The sequence below is a fragment of the Aureobasidium pullulans genome (assembly GCF_000721785.1).
Source record: "Aureobasidium pullulans EXF-150 unplaced genomic scaffold scaffold_17, whole genome shotgun sequence".
Lineage (NCBI taxonomy): Eukaryota > Fungi > Ascomycota > Dothideomycetes > Dothideales > Saccotheciaceae > Aureobasidium > Aureobasidium pullulans.
The window spans coordinates 319848-344253 of record NW_021941037.1 but is presented as its reverse complement, the minus strand read 5'-3'; the positions used below and the strand labels follow the sequence as shown (position 1 = coordinate 344253).

The 24406-nt window shown below is 49.5% G+C and overlaps 12 protein-coding genes across 12 annotated transcripts; 4 read left to right on the top strand and 8 right to left on the bottom strand.

Annotated features, from left to right (window-relative positions):
- Positions 1–49: 49 nt before the first annotated feature.
- Positions 50–1191, bottom strand: M438DRAFT_323982 (uncharacterized protein; the record flags this gene model as incomplete). Its single annotated transcript, XM_029903036.1, has 5 exons — positions 50–241; positions 299–616; positions 681–731; positions 790–1033; positions 1064–1191. Coding segments are annotated over 5 exons (933 nt in total), but the record flags the coding sequence as incomplete, so codon positions are not given.
- A 4-nt stretch (positions 1192–1195) lies between these two features.
- Positions 1196–2682, top strand: M438DRAFT_399057 (uncharacterized protein; the record flags this gene model as incomplete). Its single annotated transcript, XM_029909396.1, has 3 exons — positions 1196–1347; positions 1703–1811; positions 1842–2682. 3 exons carry the CDS (start codon positions 1196–1198, stop codon positions 2484–2486), a joined length of 906 nt encoding a protein of 301 aa, XP_029757970.1. The 3' UTR covers positions 2487–2682.
- Positions 2683–2829: 147 nt separating this feature from the next.
- Positions 2830–3898, top strand: M438DRAFT_70183 (uncharacterized protein). The gene is made up of 3 exons (XM_029910269.1): positions 2830–3396; positions 3475–3695; positions 3769–3898. The coding sequence occupies exons 1-3, from the start codon at positions 2967–2969 to the stop codon at positions 3781–3783; spliced, it is 666 nt and encodes a 221-aa protein (XP_029757969.1). The 5' UTR covers positions 2830–2966; the 3' UTR covers positions 3784–3898.
- On the bottom strand, positions 3779–5836 carry M438DRAFT_347860 (uncharacterized protein). Its single transcript, XM_029906001.1, has one exon. It carries the CDS (start codon positions 5409–5411, stop codon positions 4014–4016), a length of 1398 nt encoding a protein of 465 aa, XP_029757968.1. The 5' UTR covers positions 5412–5836; the 3' UTR covers positions 3779–4013.
- A 449-nt stretch (positions 5837–6285) lies between these two features.
- M438DRAFT_376603 (metallopeptidase MepB) lies at positions 6286–8445 on the bottom strand (the record flags this gene model as incomplete). Its single annotated transcript, XM_029908675.1, has 1 exon — positions 6286–8445. One exon carries the CDS (start codon positions 8443–8445, stop codon positions 6286–6288), a length of 2160 nt encoding a protein of 719 aa, XP_029757967.1.
- Positions 8446–8792: 347 nt separating this feature from the next.
- On the bottom strand, positions 8793–10114 carry M438DRAFT_323973 (uncharacterized protein). Its single transcript, XM_029903035.1, has 2 exons — positions 9954–10114; positions 8793–9892 (listed from the first exon to the last, which is right to left on the bottom strand). The coding sequence occupies exons 1-2, from the start codon at positions 10009–10011 to the stop codon at positions 9075–9077; spliced, it is 876 nt and encodes a 291-aa protein (XP_029757966.1). The 5' UTR covers positions 10012–10114; the 3' UTR covers positions 8793–9074.
- Positions 10115–10321: 207 nt separating this feature from the next.
- On the top strand, positions 10322–12837 carry M438DRAFT_347858 (acetyl-CoA synthetase-like protein). The gene is made up of 3 exons (XM_029906000.1): positions 10322–10878; positions 10935–11330; positions 11382–12837. The coding sequence occupies exons 1-3, from the start codon at positions 10392–10394 to the stop codon at positions 12611–12613; spliced, it is 2115 nt and encodes a 704-aa protein (XP_029757965.1). The 5' UTR covers positions 10322–10391; the 3' UTR covers positions 12614–12837.
- Positions 12838–13587: 750 nt separating this feature from the next.
- Positions 13588–15219, top strand: M438DRAFT_337746 (uncharacterized protein; the record flags this gene model as incomplete). Its single annotated transcript, XM_029904034.1, has 1 exon — positions 13588–15219. One exon carries the CDS (start codon positions 13588–13590, stop codon positions 15217–15219), a length of 1632 nt encoding a protein of 543 aa, XP_029757964.1.
- A 548-nt stretch (positions 15220–15767) lies between these two features.
- On the bottom strand, positions 15768–18123 carry M438DRAFT_302010 (uncharacterized protein). Its single transcript, XM_029902116.1, has one exon. It carries the CDS (start codon positions 18035–18037, stop codon positions 16031–16033), a length of 2007 nt encoding a protein of 668 aa, XP_029758050.1. The 5' UTR covers positions 18038–18123; the 3' UTR covers positions 15768–16030.
- Positions 18124–18289: 166 nt separating this feature from the next.
- M438DRAFT_347853 (uncharacterized protein) lies at positions 18290–18739 on the bottom strand. The gene has a single exon (XM_029905999.1). The coding sequence runs from the start codon at positions 18620–18622 to the stop codon at positions 18338–18340; it is 285 nt and encodes a 94-aa protein (XP_029757963.1). The 5' UTR covers positions 18623–18739; the 3' UTR covers positions 18290–18337.
- Positions 18740–18863: 124 nt separating this feature from the next.
- M438DRAFT_337744 (uncharacterized protein) lies at positions 18864–20398 on the bottom strand (the record flags this gene model as incomplete). The annotated part of the gene is made up of 3 exons (XM_029904033.1): positions 18864–19412; positions 19465–20077; positions 20127–20398. The coding sequence occupies 3 exons, from the start codon at positions 20396–20398 to the stop codon at positions 18864–18866; spliced, it is 1434 nt and encodes a 477-aa protein (XP_029757962.1).
- Positions 20399–21322: 924 nt separating this feature from the next.
- On the bottom strand, positions 21323–24363 carry M438DRAFT_337743 (uncharacterized protein; the record flags this gene model as incomplete). Its single annotated transcript, XM_029904032.1, has 2 exons — positions 21323–23327; positions 23375–24363. The coding sequence occupies 2 exons, from the start codon at positions 24361–24363 to the stop codon at positions 21323–21325; spliced, it is 2994 nt and encodes a 997-aa protein (XP_029757961.1).
- Positions 24364–24406: the final 43 nt, after the last annotated feature.

The window sequence follows — 24406 nt, the reverse complement described above, 5'->3', positions numbered from 1 at the left end:
AGTAATACATGTCAGCATCCTCCGACGTCAGCAGTGGATGAGAATTAATACCCTCCAAACGTGAGAGCAGCAAATTCGGTGCTGCCTCGACCATGCCCTTGACGACTTGCGCCACTTTCGTAAATCCCCGCTCCGAGGGCTTGCCAAACTTGTTCATGTCAAAGTGAGTACGAGCGAGTCGATACTTCTGTGTTGATTCGGACTCGTCCAAACATCCCGAGCTTCTGCTGACCACGAAACTCTACGACTTGTCAGTTCTTCAGAGCATACATGAAAGATTCGGAACGCATCCTGCTACCTTCTGTGCATTCTTGCCCACAATTGCCATTATGTTACTGGGTTTCTGCTCGAAGAAGCATGCAATCTGCGCTTTGTGCGGCACCGAGTGTAACCTGCAGAAATCGGTGACCAGATCTTCGAGTGGATCGTTGCCAGGGTCCAAAATTCGAAGCGCCTGAGCTTCGACGACTTTGTGTTCTTCGATAGCGGCTTGGAGCAGCTCACTCTGGCTGATGCCTTCAGCACCACGAAAAGGGGTTCCAAAGAAGACGAGACCAGTCGTGAAGCTGAGGAGGTCTGGCCATCGCTTGCTGTGGAGGCGAGCATGGATCATAGCCTGGAAGATGTATTAGCATGATCGCGATAGCTCTGGGAGAGGGACCACTAGCCTTCAAGGCAACGAGTCCACCATAACAGTGTGCAATAATGATCAAAGGTCGATTAGGCGAATCCTGCGAACAGATAGGTCAACGACAAGAGCATGTCACGATCCTCCAACAATATCCGTACCTCCCTCAGACCTTTGAGATCATCCAAAAACTCTTCGGCAGCGTCAGTGGTACTTTGTTTGATTGCATCAGAGCCAAACCATGCTGATTCGTATCCATAGCGCATTATCCGGACGTTCGAGGCTATCGAGGGAAGCATGTTGGGGTCCTTTAGCCAATTGACCCATTGCGGACTTTCCGGTGTGCCGATATTTTTGCACCAAGTATCATCTGGATGCGCTCCAAGGCCGTGAATAGCGACAATACTGGCCGAGTGTTAGTTGCATTTCGGCGACTTCCAGGATGTGTCATACTCGATGTTCGGGTTACTTGGCTCGCGCAAGACTTTGATGCCAGTGTCGTCTTCAGTCACAGCCCTAACCTGATAACAAGAGTCAGCATACAAGCTCTTTGTCGTGGCCATCAAAATGACTCACCATTTTGAAGCTTTCAGTCGTGCAAGTATAGATGGAGGTGGATTAATCGCGAAGAATGTTCGAACACCGACGACTTATCGTCGAAGGACTTACAGCGACTCACGCAAATATCCACCAATAACAAACCACTCAAGCGAGGCGAGGTTCGCATCTGACCATCTTATGCAAGCCACAATCTTGAATCCGATGCATGCCACGTCAGACGGACTGCGGACGGAGCCAAGAGCAAGGCTGAGAACGAAGCCGGCGCTTATTATCAGACCAAAGATACCGAAAAGCTGCAACCATCACTCCAATGGACCTTCCCTTCTCAGAAAACTATCAACTCAGTGACGAGTTCTTAAAACCTACCGGCTACCATGAGACAAAGTCGCCAGTGAAATTTGATGCCGCTGCGACACTTCCAGGATACCCGAATATCCATCTCGCGGATACTACACACGCTGCAAGCTTCATTGAAAAGGCTTTATGCGCTCGCGATCTCGAGAATATCTCGAGCCAACTATGGGTGTTAACGACCCAATCAAGCGCAAACATAAACCCATTACATCGCCAGAAGATCAAAGGCCGCGAGATCGTCATCACTGAGGACCCTCGTCTGCATTTGGTGTGGAGCTATACTCGAATCTTCATCCAGCCTCTTCCCAGGTATCTGCTCTCTCATGCATTCTGGGAGGTATATCTGCTGCATGATAACTCTCCACTCGGCAAGCGGCGTGATGCTGTTCACAAAGCGGCGATGGGTTTCTTACGAACCTACCATCACCTTATCCAGCATGAATCAGACTTAAGCATTGCCCAGAGAGATGACCACCGTTTGATCCCAAAAGAGGTGACATGGCAAGCTTTCTGTCAGTTCATCCAGAAAGTTTCAGAAATCCAAGACCACGAAGTTTCAGGCCGCTATCATTACGGAGAGATCAGACTCTCTCGTCTGAATCGCTACGCGCCGTTGCTACTTCACAGCCGATACTATGAACAGATCCATGGACAATATGCCGAGTACTTTGCTCGATTCTACGGACCCATGCTTTTCGTCTTTGCTGTCATCACCACAATCTTAAGCTCGATGCAGGTAGCAATGGCTGTTGATCAAGTGGCCTCACATCGGTGGTCGGAACTTTGGCCTTTCTTTCGCTGGTTCAGTGTTCTTGGTCTTTTCAGCACTTTGGTTGTGGCTGCGTTTTTTGTGGTCGTTTGGCTGTGGATGTTTACGGATGAATGGATGTTTGCTCTCAGAGTCCGTTTCGCTAGGAAGAATGCTGTTGAAGACGTTAAGTAAGAGGTTTCAATCAGGTATGCAACGTGCGCGACGCGTCGTTGGCGACTGAGGACAGATATCTTATGTATCGGGCCTGCAACAACAGTTCGACAGTTGTGCTACTCCCTCTTCTCGACAGACCTTCATGTTGAGAGATGGAAGTCAAATCGTGTTTGAGCCTGAAATTACACTCGCGTTGGTTGTCAGGTTGTCGCATCCCCTTTCGGTGCACTATCTCCGCAGAAGGCTAAGTCGCCGTAGACCATCCTCTCGAGTTTTAAGCCTCGACTAGCACAAGTACCGTCAGATCACGACTTGAAGTAGAAAGAGGTAACAAACCGGAGGTGTTCCCCAAGTCGACCGTTGGACAGAAGAAAGTCGTCCGCTCGAAACGCGTTCAAACGTTGCGACCCTCCGGAAGAACGCCGGGATCGACAACCTCCATCAAGCACTCCCATCAAACACCATCCTCGACCGCCTTCTCCAACACCAACGACCAAAATGCCAGAAACCGCACAATCAGATCTCGAACACGAGGACAGAATCGAAGCCATCGCCGCCCTCCTAACACAATGGTACACCCTCCAACTCCTCTCCACGCTCCACCCCCTCGACACCAAAATCTCTCAACCCCCCCACACACCCTCCCCATCTCTCCTTTCCTCTTGGAAAACAGCAGGAATGTCAAATCTAGTGATGGAAACACTCAAACAATTACCCTATCTCTGCGGTGCGGAGAAGAAAGAATTAGCACCATTTACACGACCGTTGAATTATCTGGACGATGATTTCGCCGCGGAAGTTTGGAAAGATCCGTTTGGATTGAGTGAGGGAGGGGAGAAAGTGCAAGGGTATTTGGGGACTTGTATTCCATTGACATATTGTGCTGGGGAAGAATATGGGTGGTTGTTGTTACTTGATCTTCACACCAGTATGTATATACCCATTTCATCCATCCCTCCTTCCCCCTCCTCCAAAGAGTTTGGTGTAAATTGACAAGAATACAAAGATGAGATTTACGAAATAAGCAATAATGCACAAACACAAACACAAACACGACGACCGCCAAAAGGTGCCCCGAAATACTATTACCAGCATTATCCACACAACCCAGCACCAGAAACCCTCAAATCCTGGATAAACAAGACGAAACAACTCCTCTGGGTCCCAGATCCCTCGACCGGAATATGGATGCAGCAAGAAAAAGACGATTGGAATGGCAGTGGGAAGGTAAGTTAAAAACTCCAAACCCACCATCACCACCAATCGAAAGAAGGATATACTGATGCTTTTTGTTTGTTTCGTTTTTGCAGTATGATGCTATGAAGCAGTTGTATTTCGAATGCGGGTGGCCGGAGAGGTTTGATCAGGAAGGATTTTCAATCGGATATGGATTGTTGAGTAGGTCGAGGGAGTGGGATGATTAGGACAAGATTGTCGTGGGTTGCGAATTTTGTAATACATACAGGTGTTGTTGACATGCAGTGACAAATATAGAGAACCAAAATCCTATAATCTATTGTCTTATATCAATACCCAACGACCTCTTCAAATATCGACAATTCTATGCGGCAGCAAACTCTGCATACTTTGTCCATCACCCTCTCTCCCATTCGACCTCCTCGACATCCCAAGATCATCCAATTCAACATCCTCAACTTCAGCCCCCTCCTCCTTCCCACCCTTCCCAATATTCCGCGAGCTAGCCACCGTCACTACTTCATCATCTTGACCTCTTACCAAGCACTTCTCACACACATTAGCATCCGGATGCCTACTCTTCAGAAAATAGTCCACTAGATAATTATACAGCGTCCACGCCGCCCTCAACAAAACCAAATCAGCCACGAGAATAGAAATAAAAATATTGCCATGCGATTTCAGACGAGGGACTTGACAAGTATACGTGGCGGAAATGACAGAAGGTGTGAATCGCAATGGCTGTCTCGGATTCGTCGCATCGGTATTCTTGTCAAATTGACGCATTTGCATTAAACCATAAGGGAGCAAATTATTTTTATCGGCAACGGTGCTGCGGTCCCAGATTTGCGTCAGGTTTTCGGTCCAGTGGTGAAGGCGGTCTGCGGTGGTGAGGATACTCATGTCTGCGGGTGTGCCGTTGAAGGTAGTGATCACTGTATCTGTTTGACCTAGATCGACTTGGATGACCGAGTACATTGCTTTAGCGAGACGGTTTGCCGGTGACCAGATATTTGGCCATGTGTTCTTTGTGATGAGACCTTCGTAAAGAGTATCGTCTGTAATGTTGAAATCTCCTCTATACGCCTTTGACTCGGGGAGGTTGAAAAAGGCGTATTTGCCAAGGCGAAAGAATGACTCGTTGTAAATGTTGATGCCTGGTCTTGAAAAGGAGATATATCCACTCGACAAGTTGAATAGAGGAACGATTTCGGAGGAATTGGGTTGGAGAGTTTGATCGACTGTTGCAGTGACGGTTTCGGTCCAGAAGGCTAATAGGAGTGTATTGGCCCACACGAAACCTGGCGATGATGCATTTACTCTTATGAATCCCGACACTCCCGGCTGGGTAGCCCATGTCAAGGGATCATAATGAGTACGAAATCCGATGTAATTGATTTCGTGCTCTTCGTTCGGGGCATTGCAAGTGATGTCGGCACTAACAGTGACACCCCAACTGGACCTATCGATCAGGGCAGCTTGTCTGTCAATCGATGTCTGAAAATCAATCGAGATTTGTGTGACTTCACAGAATGCAAGTCGCCTGTTGTGATAAGACAGTGCCGGGTGATTTCGTAGACTGACAAGCTGATAGGAAAGTGCAGTCTGGTTTGTGTTGAAAGTGGAGCCAACTGGAATGATAGCATCTTCACACTTTGGATGAATGCGACTCGTCAAAGATCCTGGAATGTGAGACCATCGGTTGGCTTCAACTATGTCTGGATTGTTCGTCGTGATAGTTATCATGTTGTAAGCATTAGAGTAGAAATTGATGAAGGAGAACAAGGCTGCCAGGACGATTCCTCCCACAACGGCAACTGGTGTGAACCATTTGTAAGGATATGGCCTTGTGATACTATAGCAGAAAGAAGACATTCGAGCTCGAGGTGATGGATGAGATTAGACCAGCTTAGAAACCCGAGCAGGTTGAACTTCAACTTCGTGGTGGTAACTTGACTGTTGTTGTCGCAGGGTTTGAAGCTGACAGTGAACGATGTGTCGACGGACCGGTAAAGATCCTACTCCAGACCTGGAGAAATAGCCTATGCAGTAGTGCAGCCATCTGCGACAAGAGGCTGAGCATCTTAGGTGCTCGGACGATATAATTTAGTCCTTGAACCAATGAGATTTACGGACATCTCGAAGGATGAGGCATTGCTGCAGTGGGCTGCATGTGTGAGAGGCTAAGCCATGCATGAAGGATCAAATTCATCGCGATGACGAAGGTCATGGGAATATGCAGTTTGCGAAAAGTAGAATCAGTATACAACAGAAATTATGCTGTGATGATGGCAAGACTTTGAGAGTTGCAGTGATGGCTAGAGGATTTGGGGCGGCTTGCTGCTTCAGGCTGAGGCACGCCTTTTCTTGGCGCCTGATAAGTAAATTGGGCAGGATCTGTATACTCTCTGCACCAAACTTCAGAGCTGTCGAGAGAGTTAATTGATAGCATCATGAGTCTGTGGTCTGTTGAGATGCAACATATGATTCGAAATTCATGTGATTCATTCTAATTGTAAGCCATAACCGAGTTCGATGCTCTCGTCAGCAATCCACAGCTCAGAGCCACACTATAAAATTGCGAGATCGAATACAGACTCGGTGTGGCTCAGTAGGTGATCTAACTCAGGCCCAACTCCTTGTAGAATGCCTCTGTGCTGGGCTTTCTGCCGAGGAAATCCTCAAGCGTCTGCATCTCATCCTGGCTACCGCCACGTTCCAACACAGTGTGCCTATATCTCCTTCCTTCCTTGCCATTCATGGGGTCCTTCTTGAACACCGAGTAGAACATGTCGGCCGAGTATACCTGAGAAGACAGATAGCCATAGTAACCTGCATCGTAGCCACCGATCAAGTGACCAAACGTAGCTTGACCATTACCCCAGTCAAGGCCTTGTCCAAGTTCCTCTGGGCCGTCGAGTGAACAAATCTCTTTGCGAAGTGAATTGTACAGTTTGCTCACTTCAAGACCCTTAATATCGTCATGTGACTTGCCTTCATGTACGGTCATGTCAAAGATACCGAAGTGAAGCTGACGGAGGTTGAAGAGAGCGTCATTGACATGACGTGTACGGATGATGCTGTCAATCAGGTTGTCGGGCATAGTCTCTGGCGGCTGTTGCTTGCCAGATTTGCTTGACTCGGTGAAAGCGGCCTTGTAGCTATCTGAGAGGTAGCTGTAATGACGCGATAAGCTGCGGAGTTGTGAAGCGGTCCAGCACCAATTCTCAAGCATTTGTGAAGGAGCCTCTACGAAGTCGCGGACAGTGGCTGTGCCGTGGAAGCGGGAGTAAGTGGTGCGAGATACAAGGTCGTGAATACCGTGGCCGAGCTCGTGGAAGAGAGTGACGACCTCGTCGTGCTTCAGAAGAGAAGGCTTCTTGGGAGTAGGCTTTGAGAAGTTGCAGACCAAAGCGGTGGCAGGGTACCTTCTCTTGCCATTCTCATCGATGTAACCGGGCTGGAGGTTGAAGTTGGCAGCGTGACCATACTTGCCATCGCGAGGATGCAGATCGAGGTAAAGGTAGCCAACGAAGCCGCTGCCCTCACCCTCATCATCCCAAACGCTGAAGACCTGAACATCGGGGTGCCAAATGATGTCGTCACCCTTGCCAGTAGGACTGATAGAATCACGGTCCTTGCCAGTGACTTGGACAAAGGCGAGACCGAAAAGCTCCTCGAAGATCTGGAGCATACCACGAATGGTAGTTTCAAGAGGGAAGTACTCGGCAATTGCTTCTTGCTCAAGCTGGTACTCGTGTTCAAGCATCAAAGTGTCGTAATAACGGTGGTCCCAGAGGTAGTACTTGCCGTCGTTCTGCTGTTCAACACCACGGTCCTTGAAGTCCTTCTCCTTGAGAGTCTTCAGCTTCTTGATCTCGTCAACACCGCCGGGTGAGAGACGGGTGCGCAAGTCACCAAGGAAATCGTCAACAGTGGCAGGGGCCTTGGCCATCTTGTCCTCGATGCGGAAGGTGGCATGGTTGGGGTAACCAAGAATACGGGCGGCCTCATCGCGGAGGACGATAGCCTCCTTGAAGAGGGGAACGTTTTCGTTGCACTTGTTCTCATTCGAGGTGAAGACCTTGCGGCGGACCTCGGGGTTCTTGCAGTACTTCAGGGTGGGGAAGAGATCGGGGTACTTGAATGTGAGCCAGACTTTGCCGGCGTTCTCGCCCTCGCCCTTCTTGAGACCGTCGAGAACGTCCTTGGGGACACCTTCCAACTCTTGTTCGGAGAACCAGAGACCACCCTGCTCTTCGTTCAAGTTCTTCTGGAAGGTGATGCTGAGTTCAGACAATCGCTTCTTGATGTCCTTGAAACGGTCACGCTTGGGGCCAGCAGGCACATTCAGACCCATGCGCACAAAGCCCTTGTGATCCTTCTCGAGCAGACGCTGGCTCTCAGCGTCCAGATCCTTCGAGTTTTTGAGAGCGGCATCGACAAGCTTGAAGATATCCTCGCGCATGCTAGACTCAATACCGAACTCGTCCATCTCTTTCTCGGCCTCGATGGAAGCATGTCTCAGCTTGGAGTCGGTCGACACGGCTGAGTAGAAACCGATGATGTGTGATTCGATGGCCATCTTGTTGTCATCGAGAGCCATGGGTAGGACGACATTGTGGAAGTTTGCCGACTCGGTCGTGACGTCCTTGACGATCTGGTCTTGGATGCGGCGAGACTGGTCTAGCAGACGGCGGGTGTCTTTGGCGAGAGACTCGGTGGTGGCAGTGAAGAGAGGAGGGGCTTGGGGAGGCTTCTGGTACTTTGCGGAGGCCATGCTCATAGAGGTGATGTTGCGTGTCGAGGCGAGGCCGGAGGGGAGCTTCAGCGGGGTGAAGTGAGTCGTCAGTAGACTGAGACGGGAGGCGATGCGTGTGAAAGCCACCGTGACCAGGACGAGGGCGAGTGACAGGAAGAAGAGGGTTTTGTAGCTGTACTGTCTCTTGACCGTAGTAAGCGCCAGTTTGAGTGAATTGACAGATGCGTGTCTGGCCTGCTTGCTCTTTACCGATCGCGCCTGCCTGCTGAAGCTCGTCCTCATCTGACGCTCCTCGCTAGCTCCGTCTATCTCCGGACAAGCGTTATACGCCTCTTCTATCGATTGTGAAACCTCACATGTTGATTCATCATAATACGACATGTCGATTTCTAAATCAAGGCATCAATAAGGTAGCAAACTTTCTGCCCACTCTTCATACCCCTCCTAGCGACTATAGGGCTGCATTCCATACTCCATAATCATGCATCCCTTGCCATTTCAACGCTGAATCGATGTCTTCGGCTCCCATCCGAGATGTTATCTCAGGACCGTGACTTGACGCAACGTAGCACGAGTCTATGCTCACGACATGCAGGTCTTTGCTTCATTGTCCCAACAAACCACTCTTTCCTCCTGGTCTAGCCATCTCACATGGCCGTCGATGCCGCTCCACGCAGTATGCCGACGTGAACCATGAATCCTGAGGTTTCTCTCAATAGCGGAGTCAACAAATCGTCTGACAGTCTCCATGCTGTAAAGTGTCTGTTGAATTCTTCCAACCACTCCTCGAACACGTCTGGCTGTCTAAGTTGTTGCGCTATTACGCAGACTGTCGGCCGTTGGCCTTGTCTCGATCGGCATATATCGACACAGGTCTGCACGAATGGCTTGATCAGAGCGTAATTGTATATGCAGTCGCAAGCAATGACCAGATCAACGCCTTCCGCTACAGCGTTTGTTTTCAGGAACGACTCAACATCATCTGTTTCCCAGTCCAGGGACAAGACTTGCAGGTTCGAGGTTTGCACGGGCACTGCTTTCTTTGAGAATTTCTTATCCTTTGTTCCAGCTGGCGTCGAGGCTGTGTTTTGGTCGATGTTCTCTTTCAGCAATTTGAGAGCATATGCCTGGTCAGTAGCGATATACTGCTGCACCAGTGGAGCTAACGTAAGTGGTACAATGCCGGCAATCCCGGAGCCCAGCTCAAGCACAGTTGACTCGGCAGATACGATGCCATGCTGTGTGAGTATGTTTCCAGGCGAGATCAACCATTCGGCAAACCTCGGAGTGACTTTCCATACCACAGCACCTGTAGTACCACCTCCTCGAGCAGAATTGAGAACTGCGGGGCTTTGTCTGATGGATAGATCACGAGATCCAACGCTAAGCTCAAGGAGAGGGGAGTGTGAGTCGATTATGCCAAGGTTTTGAGAGGGGATGTCTTGGGAGAAAAGTAAAAAGGTTTCTGTATAGAACCTACCGTTACCATGCTGAGGAGGAATGGGGCTTGGACTCTAGGCAATCACCTTCCGAAGCATCCTGAATCTCGGCACCTAGCTGGGTGATGAAAGGGGCGAGAGACATGGACGACGAGTAGATGTATATTTTTCTGTTACAGTGATGTTGCGACGGTCATATACCGAGGCAGACTCAGAGCAGAGCAGGTTGCGAGGATGGTGTGAGGGAGATGGGAGGTATGAGTTGGTACAGACCAGTCGGATGAACTTTTGGAGTAATCGAGGAGCTCTGGCCCTTGTGTGGCGCGGGCACGGGAACCTGGTGCGTCATTGGTCGTCCCGGTAAGAGCGGAGCCAACCAATTGTCTTTCTGACGCCGCTTCAACGCGCGCCGTCATCACAGTCGCTCCTGCCAGAACCTCTTATTCTGCCAAAACGAGGCTCCTCCTTGCCTTTTTACTTTTCATGTCTTTTGACAGTCTGCCCAACATAACCAACATCTTCAACATGGGCGACATCATGAACCGAACAGACCTGAAGAAGTTGGTCCCCCAACCCAAGCCCTACAAGAAGGGCCCCTACACAGTCGAGGCCAAGGGCTACGAGAAGAAGGACGGCGAGACCATCCCTCGTGTACACCCGGCAGCAAAGGACGGTCTCATCAGCACTCCCGCACCCGACATCAAGACCATCTACGATGTTCTTCGCAGCAGCTCAAAGAAGTTCGGAAACGCAAAGGCGCTCGGATACCGTACTTTGATCAAGGTTCACGAAGAGGTCAAGCAGATCAAGAAGGTCGTTGACGGCAAGGAGACTACCGTCGACAAGAAATGGCAATTCTCCGAGCTCAGCGCCTACACATACATCAGCTTCGTCGAGTATGAGCAGCTCTGTTTCAAGGTCGCCTCTGGTTACCGCGCTCTTGGCATGAACAAGGGCGACCGCGTCCACATCTTTGCTTCTACCAGTCCATGGTGGCTCGCTACTGCTCACGGTGAGTCTCCGTCTGACAACTATCTGCATTCCCCTTTCTGACATGCTTCTTCTCAGCCGCCTCCACACAGTCGATGCCCATCGTCACCGCCTACGACACTCTCGGCGAAGAGGGTCTGATGCACTCTCTCAAGCAAACCCACGCCAAGCTCATTTTCCTCGACCCTCATCTCCTTACCAAGCTCATCAACCCTCTCAAGGAGACCAAGGACATCCAATTCGTTGTCTACAACAGCCAGATGGAAGTTAAGAAGGAGGACATTGAGAAGCTCAAGGAGGCTCACCCTCACCTTACCATCCTCAGCTTCGACGAGCTCACCAAGAAGGGTGAGGAGAACATGGTCGACCCTGTTCCTCCCCAGCCTGAGGACCTTTGCTGTATCATGTACACTTCCGGCTCTACCGGAACTCCCAAGGGTGTTCTCCTCAAGCACAAGAACGTCATTGCCGCTAGTACGTACAGTCTTCCATCTTTTTTCCTTGTCTCCAGCTAACACATTGTAGTTGCCGGTGTTGATGTGATTGTCGGCCCCTACCTCGGACCCGGTGACGGTCTCCTTACCTACCTCCCCCTCGCTCACATTCTCGAATTCGTCTTCGAGTCCGCCTGTCTTTACTGGGGTGGTACCATGGGTTACGGAAACCCCAGAACCATCTCCGACGCTTCGGTCCGCAACTGCGCTGGTGATATTCGCGAATTCAAGCCGTCAATTCTGGTCGGTGTTCCCGCTGTCTGGGAGACTGTCAAGAAGGGTATTGTCGGAAAGGTCGACAAGACTGGTGGTGTTGCCAAGCAGCTCTTCTGGGCCGGTATGGCCGCAAAGAGCACCATGATGAACCACTCTGCCCTGCCTTTCACTGGTCTCGGCACCAGCGTTATGGACTCTGTTGTCTTCAGCAAGATCAAGGAGGCTACCGGTGGCAGACTGAGAATTTGCTTGAACGGTGGTGGTCCCGTCGCAAAGGACACTCAGCGCTTCATTTCCATGGCCATTGCTCCCATGATCAGTGGTTACGGTTTGACCGAGACTTCTGCTATGGGTGCTCTCATGGACCCCCTTGCCTGGACCGACGAGGCACTTGGTGGTCTGCCTGCTTCAATCGAGGTCAAGCTTGTCGACTTCCCCGATGCTGGCTACTACTCCACCAACAGCCCTCCTCAGGGTGAAATCTGGATTCGTGGTGACTCCGTTACTGACGGCTATCTCGATCTGGAGAAGGAGAACAAGGAGTCGCTCGAGGACGGCTGGTTCAAGAGTGGTGATATTGGTGAGTTCGACAAGAACGGTAACCTCAAGATTATCGACCGCAAGAAGAACTTGGTCAAGACCCAGAACGGCGAGTACATTGCTCTTGAGAAGCTTGAGTCCATCTACCGCGCCAGCAACGTTGTTGCAAACATCTGCGTCTACGCAGACCAGAGCAAGAACAAGCCCATCGCTATCATCGTTCCCGCCGAACCCGCTCTCAAGTCATTGGCTTCCGAGAGTGGCTGCCAAGCTGGTGACCTCGAGGACATGTGCCACGACAAAAAGCTCAACGAGGCTGTCCTGAAGAACCTTCAAGCCGCCGGTAAGAAGGGTGGTCTGGCCGGTATTGAGATCATCGAGGGTGTCGTCCTCGCTCCCGATGAGTGGACTCCTCAAAACCAGCTCGTCACTTCAGCACAGAAGCTGAACCGCAAGAACATTCTCGAGAAGTACAAGAAGGAGGTCGACCAAGCCTACAGCTCGTAAGGACTCGAGTTCGCATGTATTCTGGATTCCTCTGTCTCCTTCTTTTTTCGCGTTATGATTTTCAATGATGCCGGCGCAGGGTTTATCTCCTCGAGCAACTGGGCGATTTTGACATTTTCTGTTTTTCTTCTTATCATGATTAGGCAGGCACATAATTATACCCGACTCTTGACTTTTCACACTCGCCTTCCCCTTCAGCTTTACCGGGTATTTTCACAGCCGTTGGATAGCGCGCACATCAGTGCGTCTGCAAAGCTCTTGTTGCTTCTGACATACGACATCATTTCTGTATCTTGGTCATCTCACCAAGGACATATTTGGTTGTTTGTAATGTTGAAGCAGACAGCATCTTTACAATGACATTATACACGAAGTCCCCAGGATCCCGGGATGCGTTGATCAGGCGGGGACAATAATTCGCGCATCACTGCAGGCAGATCTACGCCGCAGTTGCGTCTTCATGGCATGCATGAGGCATGAACAGCATAATGATTGATGGCTGCCCTCTCCATCTTATGTACATCCGACCCAATCCGGAACTTGCATACAATATTGGGGGCCGAAAGGTCCATGTTCGTCGCTTTCATTGGTGAACATCAGCCTTGGTGGCTTGTTGCCTGCCTGGCAGTGCTTACATCCTCCTTGGCACAGCCGTCTATCTTGCGCCGACTTTGACGCAGTCATTGGGAGGGTACCTCGCTATCTCTGATCTTCTCTCTTTCTCACTGGATCGTCAATCGTCTTGTCTTGAATTGGAATGGCAATGGCCCCCAACCTGATTCTCGGAATAGCTGAGTCTGCATTTACATGTTGCCGGTCTTGCATGGCCTCAGTCTAAGGCGAAGCCGACTGTAGGATCCAGACCATTGACGCGCGATGTCAATTGCGATAAAGAGCAACGGCCTGCTCTTCTTTACGACCTGGTTGCTCGCCCACTTCTTTTTCGACACATCCAAACTCACTTCAAAATCACAATGCGCATGCCTTCGTTTGTAAACAAGGTTTCGGTGCCTGCATTCAGCTACAGTATCACCAGAGAATATCCTTACAAATGGTTCACACCTGTTGCCATCGTGGGGGGGATCCTGCTGACAGTGTTGTTCTCGGCTATAAACTTCTTCTCGACCGCGTATACAATGGTTTCCACAACGACAACGACAGCAGACAGGCAGTGGTTTCTGTCAAGGCGATGGCCACGCTACATTCCAGAAGTCTTCACGAGCAAGATACAACCTTGGTGCGAAGCTTCGGTGATTCCGGTTCATTCATACTTCAACACTAATCAGAGCGGCTTCACATACGAACTGCTCTCAGTTGAAGATCACCAAACCGCAGCATTGTCTTACTATGGTGGTTCAATCGAAAATTGCTGTGTCAAACAAGTTCGTGTAAATTTCGAAACATCGGATTCTCGATCGCCTGCACAAATGAGCGTATCTGACTGGGAGGTCACTATCAGCTCTTGGATTGTGTGTCTAGTCGGACAGCGAGATATCGGCCTCATAACTCGGTATGGACCAATGTCAGGGGATATGATGGATTCTAAAGTCAGCCTTCCAGAGGGTTTCTACCGCCTTTTGTCGACGAACCGGTTGTCGACCCCAGGCCTGTATTGGGCCGAACAACTCTTGAAGGCTTTCTGGTTGGAGACTCTCGTTGCGATAACGAACGAAACGATACAAGAATCAGCCGCCGGAGCTGCAGCGTCGCGATACAATCTATCAAGCGGCTACATAAGCCTGGAGCCTGGTAGCTTTGTGCAAACGATGGACATAAAGAATGAATCATTCTTCAGTCATGTGGAATGGGCGTTTCTCGACCAAGCTCGAGGGCAGAAATATACCGGAATATCTGTTGACGAAGGACTTGCCGGCCTAGTGCGTAATGAGTCATGGCCCAATGTCTGGTCAGAAGTTGACCGCCTGGGAAAGGCGATGGTGTCCGCCAATAACTTCGATCTTGGACAACAGTGGCAATCGCGTTCAAAGCTGAACATGCTCTCAACTCCCGAGTCATTGCAGTTTTGGACAGCCAACTTTTCCACAATCACAGAGCAGATCCCTTATTGGTTCATGGCAGCATCTGACGGATCGCGTTATCTGCTCACCTACAATGACACGCAGAAGAACAACGACTCCGCCACTGGATTTTTTGACCCCACTGCATCTGTCATAGCTACCACATACATGTGCCAGAACCCAGTGTTGAAGTCTTGGGCGAACGTGTTCGTCTCTATCTTGGTCGCTGATCTCGTCTTCTTGCGAACTGCTTGGTCCCTCTACAACCTGATCGTCGGCTACTTTCTCAAGAGCCGTCACCCAGACGCCAACATCTGCGACGACTGCCTTGCTCGAAAGAAGGAAGAAGATTCACTCGCCAAAAAACCAACAACCACCAGTACCATTGCCTCAACAGGCATGAGCGAAGAAGTGATCGAAATGAACCATCTTCCAGCACAAAGACCTTCGGCAGGACAACACGAAAGCACGCAAAGCTTATTGACGCATCGAAACGAAGAGTCACAATCTCTCCTGGAGGTTGAAGGGCGCCATGGAACTAATGATACGGGTCCTTTAGTAGTACGTACGAGTCCACTAGGCAGCTAAATCAGAGCATATTCGAATCTTGAAACTGGCAATACGTGCAAATCAAGCCGTGGAGAGTCCTTTGCTCCTACTGCTATATCCCATGTGTTTTCTCCGGGAATGATGCTTCAAGTATACGACATTGCAAATCAAGGTGCATAAGACACCGAATTCGAAACCAAACAGACCAATGAGCAAACCATTGGACCGTATTTTGGGGTGCTCGCTTTCCTTAATTGTACAGTATCGAATCCTCATCTTTCTTTTCTTTTTTTTTTCTTCTTTTTTCTTTTTGGAGAATATCAACTCCTCATCTTTTTTCTTCCTTTCCCTGTTTGGAGAATATCAAATTCTCACCTTTGGGTTTTAGTGGGAACATCAATATACCCATTTCCGTGTACGTATACGCATCATTGCAACACCCTTGATCTTGCATATATACATGTATCTTTCAAAACTGCAAAACTCTCTCCCTCACTCTCACTCTCACTCTCACTCTCACTCTCACTCTCACTCTCACTCTCACTCTCACTCTCACTCTCACTCTCACTCTCACTCTCACTCTCACNAAGGAGGATGTGAAAATGGATGGATGGAGGATGTAATTGGATAGAGAGGGAAGGGGCAACGGGAAGCGAAGAAGAGATCAAGACATCATGATCCGGGGAACAAGACTCGACAACTTATAAGATGGAGGGACCAAACTCGCAGTTTTCCTCCACTTCGCCGAATTATTTCACCGACGAGGTAGATTCTGGCTGTTCGGAAACTCGGATTCAATTCATGCAATTATCTGATCGAAACCTCACACATCTCTTGGTTCACGCCATATCTAACCACCACGAGCCTTGCCATAAACATCCTTACTAGCCATGTCCTTACAGATCGGGTGGTAAAACTCCTTGTACTTTTCAAAAGTCTGTTGTGCGAGTTTCTCATCACACTCTCTGAGGTTGCGGTAAAGCGGGCGCACGAACTTCATGCGGCCGACTCTGCCCAACAATTCAGTAGTGGGGATATACACACTTTCGCATCTAGCCTTGAGACCGACAATCATATATCTGCTGACGACCTCGACGTTCTTGGAAGATGCGTAGGAGTAGATTTCACCCATCTTTTCGACAAGAGTGGGGGAGAGGGGTTGATCCCAGGTTTGGATCTTCTCGAGGAAGACGACGGATTGGTTGGCGGAGAAGGATGAGATGTCAGAGGCTGAGGGTGTAAAGTCCGAGCTGCCCTTGTTGAGGGATTCCCACTTGTTAGCGAGGTCGTAGCAGACGTCTACCATGCTGGTGTCGAAGTCGGGCTTGGGAGGATAGCCGGGCTTGTAGAACCAAGTGTCCCAGTCCACCGAGTTCAGCTTGTCGGTTGCCTTCTCATCCTTGGCGAAGAAGTCGAGGAGGGTGGCCTTGAACTCGTACGAGTCGAGTGACTTTTGGGCGAACTTTGTGAAGTAGTGGGGGATGAAGGGGTCCCACTTGTCCTTGCCGACGAGCTTCTCGAGGTAGTAGAGGAAGGTGAACCCCTTCTCGTAAGGAATGCTGGAGAAAGCATCATCAGGGTCTTTGCCCTTGAGGTCGGGGATCAGTTTTGTGTATTCGTGATCAGCTCCGTATCCCTCGATGCTGTCAGTCAAAGCCTTCCAGCCAATGATAGCGCTGAAGTCTCTGTGAGGTTCGCCGTGAATGGCGGCTTGGATCCTGCGCTCGAGATAGACGGTCCAGCCCTCGTTCAGCCAGAAATGCTCCCAACTGCAATTGGTGACGAGGTTTCCAGACCATGAGTGTGCCAACTCGTGTGCAATAACGTCGACGTTCTCACGATCGCCGGAGACGAGAGTCGGTGTTGCGAATGTGAAGATAGGGTTCTCCATGCCGCCGTAAGGGAAACTGGGAGGTAGAACCAGCACATTGTACTGAGTCCAAGCGTAGGGGAAGACGATCTTCTCAGCAGCCTGGATGAACTTCTCAGTAGGCTCAAACTCCCATTGCGAAGCCAACAGTTCCTCAGGACCGGTGTGAACACAGCTGCGAGGACCAATCTGAGCAGAAGCAAGATCACCACTTGCGAGAGCGAAGAGGTAAACAGGCATGGGGATCTTTTGGTCGAAAGTGTACAGAAGAGTACCAGGGGCATCGCCTTCGCCTTGACGGAAGTCCTTGTTTCCGGTGGGCAGACCACTGGCGAGGACGGGGAGAGGAGAGCGGATGTTGAAAGTGAATGTTGACTTGACATCAGGAGTATCCTGGCAAGGCAGAAGAGAACGAGCGTGAATGGCTTGGCATTGAGAGAACATATAGGGGTGTCTCTTGTTAGAAGTTTGCTCAGGGGTCATCCACTGAACAGCAGTGCACTTGTCGGTGGTAGCCATGGTGACCTCGATCTCGGCATCTCCAGAGTGGTCATCGGGAATCTCAATAGTGAGAGGGCTACCATAAGGCTCAAATCTCTCTCCGAGGTTCCATTTGGCCTTCTTTCCGGCGAGCTTCACTTCTTGGATGTCGAGGAAGCTGGTGTCCAGAACTACCTTTCCGCTTCCTTGGCCCTTCTCCAGTCTTTCCAGCTCCATTTTAATGGTACCGACACATCTGTTGTTGGCGAACTCCAGCTCCAAATCGGCGGTGACATGCTTGGTTTTCCAGACGTTATAGTTACTCAAGGTGTTGGGATCTCTGGGTTGATGGATGCTGGTGTCAACATCGTCCGGGATAGGGCGATTCAGCATTGCCGCGGGGGATTTGTGCATTGTTGCGAAAGTCCTCGAGCTTGCGAGTTTCGAGCTTCCAGGAATCGATGATCTTGCAAAGGCGTTGAACAAAGAAGAAAAGACCTTGTTCATCTGTCGTTATAAAAAGATGCAAGTTTTGCGGTCGGCCTGTTAGGAAGTCGCGTGCTCTTCTCAAAGTGGAAGGTCGGAAGGGGCCGAGGCTTTTTGGTGGAAGGAGCTTTCGCGAAATCTGGAGAGAGCTCTGTTTCGCGTGAGTCACGTGTGGAGCTCTCTCGTAAAACTAATGAAATTGCAAAGGAGCACGGGCATTTTTATACTCTTGTCAATAGACAAAGCAAGGACGTTTGTTCATATTGGCTTCTTGCTCTCAGTAGAAGGTATATCGGCGACCCACAACACGCAACCATTTGCCTATACAGTCGTATTTGACAACTCTGAAGTTCTGTGTAGACCCCTCATTCGTTTGTCCAACCAGAACCACGAGCCTCTCAACCATTTGATACTCATGTTCGATGTCAGAAACATGTACAGATATGTCACAAGTGCCCAAGGTATGTCAAGAACTTCTGCTAAATCTGCCCAAACGCACATTCCCATAAGGATCATCTGTAGAGACCATCTAATACGACCGTTTCCTGCTCTGTACGCCTGAATCACTCGCGTGAGTCCAATCATACAAAGGACGAGGTAGCCCATGAACAGGTATGCGAGCCAATTGTAGATCCAACCCCCTGTGTAGAATAGAGATGTCGTGGCAATGAAGTACCATAAGATGCTTACGACGATGAGAGCATGCCAATGGCGGCGATGCCGTTCGTATTTCTGCAAGAGGAATCTGAAACATGGTGGTGCGATCAGAGGAAGCACAACAACTACGGTTGTTAGAGGCAAAGAGATCGCGAGGTATGAAGACATGGTCCAGTAATGCTGCGTCGGCTCAGATGACTCGGCGATCGTAGTAGGGACTGGGACTACACTTGGAGCTGATGCCGGTGTCGGGGAATCTGTACTGGTTGGCGAGTGTGGAAACAGCGGATCCTTGACATTCATGCCGAAAATTGACTAGTAGACCTTCTATCAGTAGGTTGAACATTATCATAAAGTATGTCAAGCTCACTGCAATGAATCCCAGAGGTATGAAGAAAGCAGCAGCAATGGTGATAATTAGAGTTCTTTGCCCTTGTGCAAGTTCCATCTGCTCTTTGATCTGTTCTCGTGCTACCAACAGAGCCTTCTCTAAAGCTTCGAAACTGTTGACCAGAAAGATGATGTCGTCTTGGAAGCCTGAGAGCACTTCAATTGCTTTCGCTTTGTCTTGGCTTCCTGACTGGTTGCAGCAGAAGGTGTTTGTCTCGACCGTGGATCTTGCTTTGTCAACTAAAGTGTTGATGTGCCACAAGTCCTTGATGGCTAGGCGTCGGCAATCGTCCAAGTGGACAAGATATTGAATCTTGCTTCTCGTAGGCCTGCGACGGCCTTTGTACATCTGCACCTTGAAGTTAATACTCGGGTAGGCGCAAGAGCTTCGGAGACGTTACCATTTCACTAGTTTTGGCGGCCATCGAATCAACAAGACCTGATGAGTCTTCAACGGTCAATTTGAGGAAAATCAAGAAGACACGAAACCTCTCGTGACCTGCGTCCCACGCGTGTGTTGTGTTTGCGCTCGCCACAAAGGCGTCTTGAGTGTTGAGAAATCGGGACATCAGAGCTGGCGGATTCGCAACAACAAGCATGCGATATGAGGGCGATGCTGCTGGTGTGGTGGAAACATCATCTGATGGAGCAACAATCGTGATCGAGTTGTAGTGCTCGGTTGGTATCTCTTCTAGGTGAGGCTGCCAAACGTATACACTCACGTCATTCGTATACGTCAGTAGATCACTTTGCCAGTGCATTTCGTACGTGGTCTCAGTCTTACCAAAGAGAAGGTTGACGTCTTGGTGTAGTTTTTTCGACGGTAGTATACTGCTGGATTGGTGCACACCAGGCTTACATATATCCTTCAGGTCCCATTCTTCCTCGACGCATCGAGCAATAACTCTAGCAGGAGCCAGGTGCATGTCTCGTTGACACCCTCTGAACGACTCGATTGCACTTTGCCAGATTGAAAAATGATTCCGGGCCGTTCCGAAACTGATGATTAAGAAACTGAGAGTGTGAGCTAGGAAGAATGGCAAATAGACGGTTTGACCTTTACCAGATCTGGAAATGGGCGTCCGTAGAGATGGGATGTAGAGCTTTGGTGAGGTATTTTTCCAGATAACGTCCGGTTGAGATGTCGTCGGGTGCCTTGAGGGAATCCCAGTTTCCCTGTTCGTGGTTGGAGTTCACTTGGACACGACTGGGCATCAGTGTCATGAGCTTCACTCTGGTTTCGATAATAGACTTTCCAGGTTTTCCCTTGAAGTAGTTGTATTGCCTTTGTAGGATGGCCTCATCAAACTCATTGTATTGATGGAGAAACTCCATGCTAGATCAAGGTAGATTTTGGCTTTGTGTTGAGCACAAGAAATCGCTGAAGACGAAACGGCACAGGTATATTGAAACGCGGAAAAACTCCGAAGCGTGAAGCGTATCGTATGTTCAGCTGAAGATAAAGTCGACGGGCTGTGCAGAGGAGTGGACAACCCTGACGGCTTGTGTTTGCATCTAAATCGGGTTACAGTCTGCATATTCTGCGCCTCGAAAAACTAAATGGGGTGGCAGCAGATTTATGGAAACACATGAAAGAACTGATGACTGGTCGATGCACCTGTTGCATCTGCGATATGGCTAACCAATCAAGTTGGACCCTCAAGCCGTCTCCTGCAGCCACCCGGATTAGATAGGCCTATATGCATGCCGCAACTCAATCGCCTTTGCGGTAGTCATCAAGGTCATGCAAAGGTTACTTATACGGTCAATATCGCAATCAATGTCATCTGGTATCCAAATTGTATTCTTTTGCCGTTCATGATCTTCTAGATGGTCTCGCCCTCGACGACTTTTGTTTTATCTCGACCCTCGAGGCTGGACACAATTCTCTGCTGTCAACGTCTCGTTGAGTCTTGGGCTCTGATTTATGTTCGAGGTACTTGAATTGCTAGGATCGCATCATGATGTGCAGTGGAAGATGGCGTTTGCATGAATCTTCTCGATGACATTGATGTTGCTTGAGCTGTTCGATGACATTAATGTAGGCTAGGTTGTTCTCTGCCAATATATATATATATATATGTCATTTGATGGCCACAATCATACCTAAGATCTTTCAGAACCTCTAGGGGGTCGCCTTGATTTTCTGCAGTTTCGTACTGTTCATAGAAGAAGTAATTGTGCGGCTCGTAATTTAACATTCTGCGGCTATCACAGACCAAAAACAACTCATTACATTATCTCTAACCACTGATTATACTATACCATACTCCTCGAATCTTCAGTCTTTCCCGTATCCATCTTTTCCAAATCCCACAATTCATATCCTTCTTCCTCTTCATCTGCTTTCCCACCATTATCCTCGACACCTTCAGTATACGCCGAGCTATCGACCTCAGGCACCGTAGGTAGAATGTTCTCTGCAATTGACACTTCAATCGCGGAAACAGTTTGCGGGTTCAATCGCTCTTCGATCAATGCGAGACGATCCATTAGCTCCTCAAAGCCGGGAGATGTGAATTCGGCGGAAACTTCACGGTTGAGTGAGGTGGAGCGGCGGAGGGATGAAGAACGTGCTGAACGTCTGGAGCTGACACGATCAAGAGAGCGTCTATCAGTGTCTTCTGCCGATATGACTTGAGTAAGCGATGTTGGTGACTTAAGCGGTGACTCGACACTACTGGGCTTGCGCGTCGGCGATACACCATCAGAGTTTTGACGAGGTAGCCTTTCGATTCTAGTGTTGGAATGGGTGCTGCGGCGGCTGGAGCCGAAGCTGACGCGTTCGCCTTGTAATCTGATGGCAGGAGCGAATTGCTCTGGTTGCTCCATAACTGGCGACATGGGTTGGACATCTAGTTTTGGACCGAGCGTGGTGACTGTCATTTTTCTCTCTGTGGGTCCAGAGGGTGTTTGCTCGGTCATTGTTCCTTGGACTTGTGCGCCGACTGCTGTGATTGTCATGCGTCGACCTTGATCGGCGAGAGTATCATGTTGCTCTTCCATGCGCAACACTACATCAACTGCCTTTTCGTCTTCCACGATCTTGGGATGGCGGCGAGCGAAGTACTGTGCATATTTGTAGAGAGACCAGTAGCAACTCCCGACATTAATGAAGGTGAGGACAATTTTGTAGGGCATGTAGTAGAGGTACAGACATACTGATCCTACTCTCTCCTTCTTCAACCTTAGATGCAGCTCGTTGAAGATGATAGCGTTGAGGAAGTACAACACAAATGTGCCTGCAAAGAGGTATCCGAAGAAAGCTGGTCGCACAATGATGGAGATTGGCAACACAAATGGTGTAAAGAGATACAGCAATGTCTCGTAGACTTCCTGAAACACGAAGAGTTTTGCTCCAATTTCCCAGAAGCCTAACTGCCATGATCCGAGGATATATGCCATGTTGTAGTACATGCCATTAACGAAGAAGAAATTCCAGCGGAGGAATCGTTGCTTGAAAATTGTCATTTCGCCAAAGCCACCTCTTGCACCACCGGAGCTGAAGAAGACAGCATCGGGTGTCTCGGTCTCGATAAACACGGATGTGCACATGGTGATCCTGGAGCCCAACTGTCTGGCTACGTGACCGAAAAACCAGTCTTCCGAGACGCTGAAGCCTGGATGTTTGTAGAAGGTCTGAATCAAGAATTCGCGATCCCAGAGAGAGATTGCTCCATGGGGGAAGGTAGCTGAGCCAACATATCCGGCCAGAGCTCGTTGTATACCACTGATCTTGTATTCCAAGTCTTGAGCTTGTTGACATAGTGTACCGCGTGATGATTCGGGTCCGACGGATTTGATTGTGTAGCCGATGCATTTGATATGCGGTGTCATCCTCTCACTAATGATAGGGAAGTTCGGCGGCAGTGCACAGTCGTCATCGATAAGAAGAACATTTTTGAAACCCCGAGCGGCGTAGCATCCGACAAATTGAGCTACAATCTTGGATCCTACGGGCGACCAGACGTGATTGACTCCGTATGGGCGGCACACTAGCTCTGTATCGTCAAGTGGTGTCGGACTGTTTCCATTCGCAATGACGAAAATGTGTGAGGGCGGAAAGATCTTTATGGCAGCCTCTAGTGTCGGTCCGATGATCTTCGCACTCTTGTAACATGGTATCATCAACGCTGTGTTATGGACGCGTGGCGTTCGGTTGGGGTCGATGTTGTTGATATCGGCAGGCATAGGTGGGTCTTTCTCGAAGAAGACAAGGAGGGGGGTATAGGCATAGAGGAAAGCGATGCCAATGGTAATGGACCTGATGGTTGTTAGTGAAGAGCAAAACCACAGGACGGAATAACATACCATGTTCCAGCAATCGCAAATTTGTGTTCAAAGACCCAGTACAACCACCAAACGGCTCCTTTCCACAAGGGCACGCCGATCAGAACAAAGTAGACAAAGGCGACCAGTACAAGGTAGAAGGTGTATTCGAAAAGCTTCATGGCCCAAGTGCTTCTTTGCAATTCTGCACCTCGCTTTTTCGCCTTTTCGTAGACATCGTAGATACTACTCCTCCTTATAGCCTGCTTGACGTTCTCCACAGTATCCAGTACGATCGCGGCAGACTGCTGTACGATACTCTCTTTGCGATCACCAGCTGCTGTAGATCGTCGAGGTCTTTCTGCGCTGATGCGATTGATGTTGATATCGTGCGAGAGACTCATGTCCACTGGTCGCATGGGGTTTGGATGAGTTGGGCTCGGTTCGTCTATACGTGCCTTCCTGGATACGCTCTGGTCTGATGAAGTACGCTGTGGGATGCGAGGACCTTGGGTTCCGAAAGCAAAGTCGCCAAAGTAGTCATTAGTGGGTGCCCGCTTCTCATTTGTAATGACTTTTCCTTCCACCACGGTGGAAAGCCCATGTCGTCCTGGATCTGATTGCTGCCGATTCAATCGGTTCCTCAGGCTCGAATCAAAGTTGGGTTCCAGGCTGGTCTTGCGAAACTCTGGTAAGTCTTGCCGCACATTGTTTCGGTTGATTCCGGCAATCGATACGCTGGTGGAGCGCGCAAGGATACGGGATGTCTCTCCCTGTAGCTGCTGTGCTATCTGACGAACATCGAAATCGTTAGAAGTGTCTGAGGCGTCTTTGTTCTCGAACTGATTTGGATTCGAAATATAAGGTCCAGATGTGATGGCGGCCAAAAGGTTTGAAGGTATCACAACATCAGTAGCGACTGGCTGTTGCTGCGTCGAAATGGCAGAAGGCGCTCTGTTAGCTCTTTGCACAATGCTGGACTCTCTTTCTCGAGCTGGGAGAGTAGATGTTGTTGATAGATTTCGCGACATTTCTGGAAGACATAGAGCTCGATCGAAGGTATGGGAACATCAG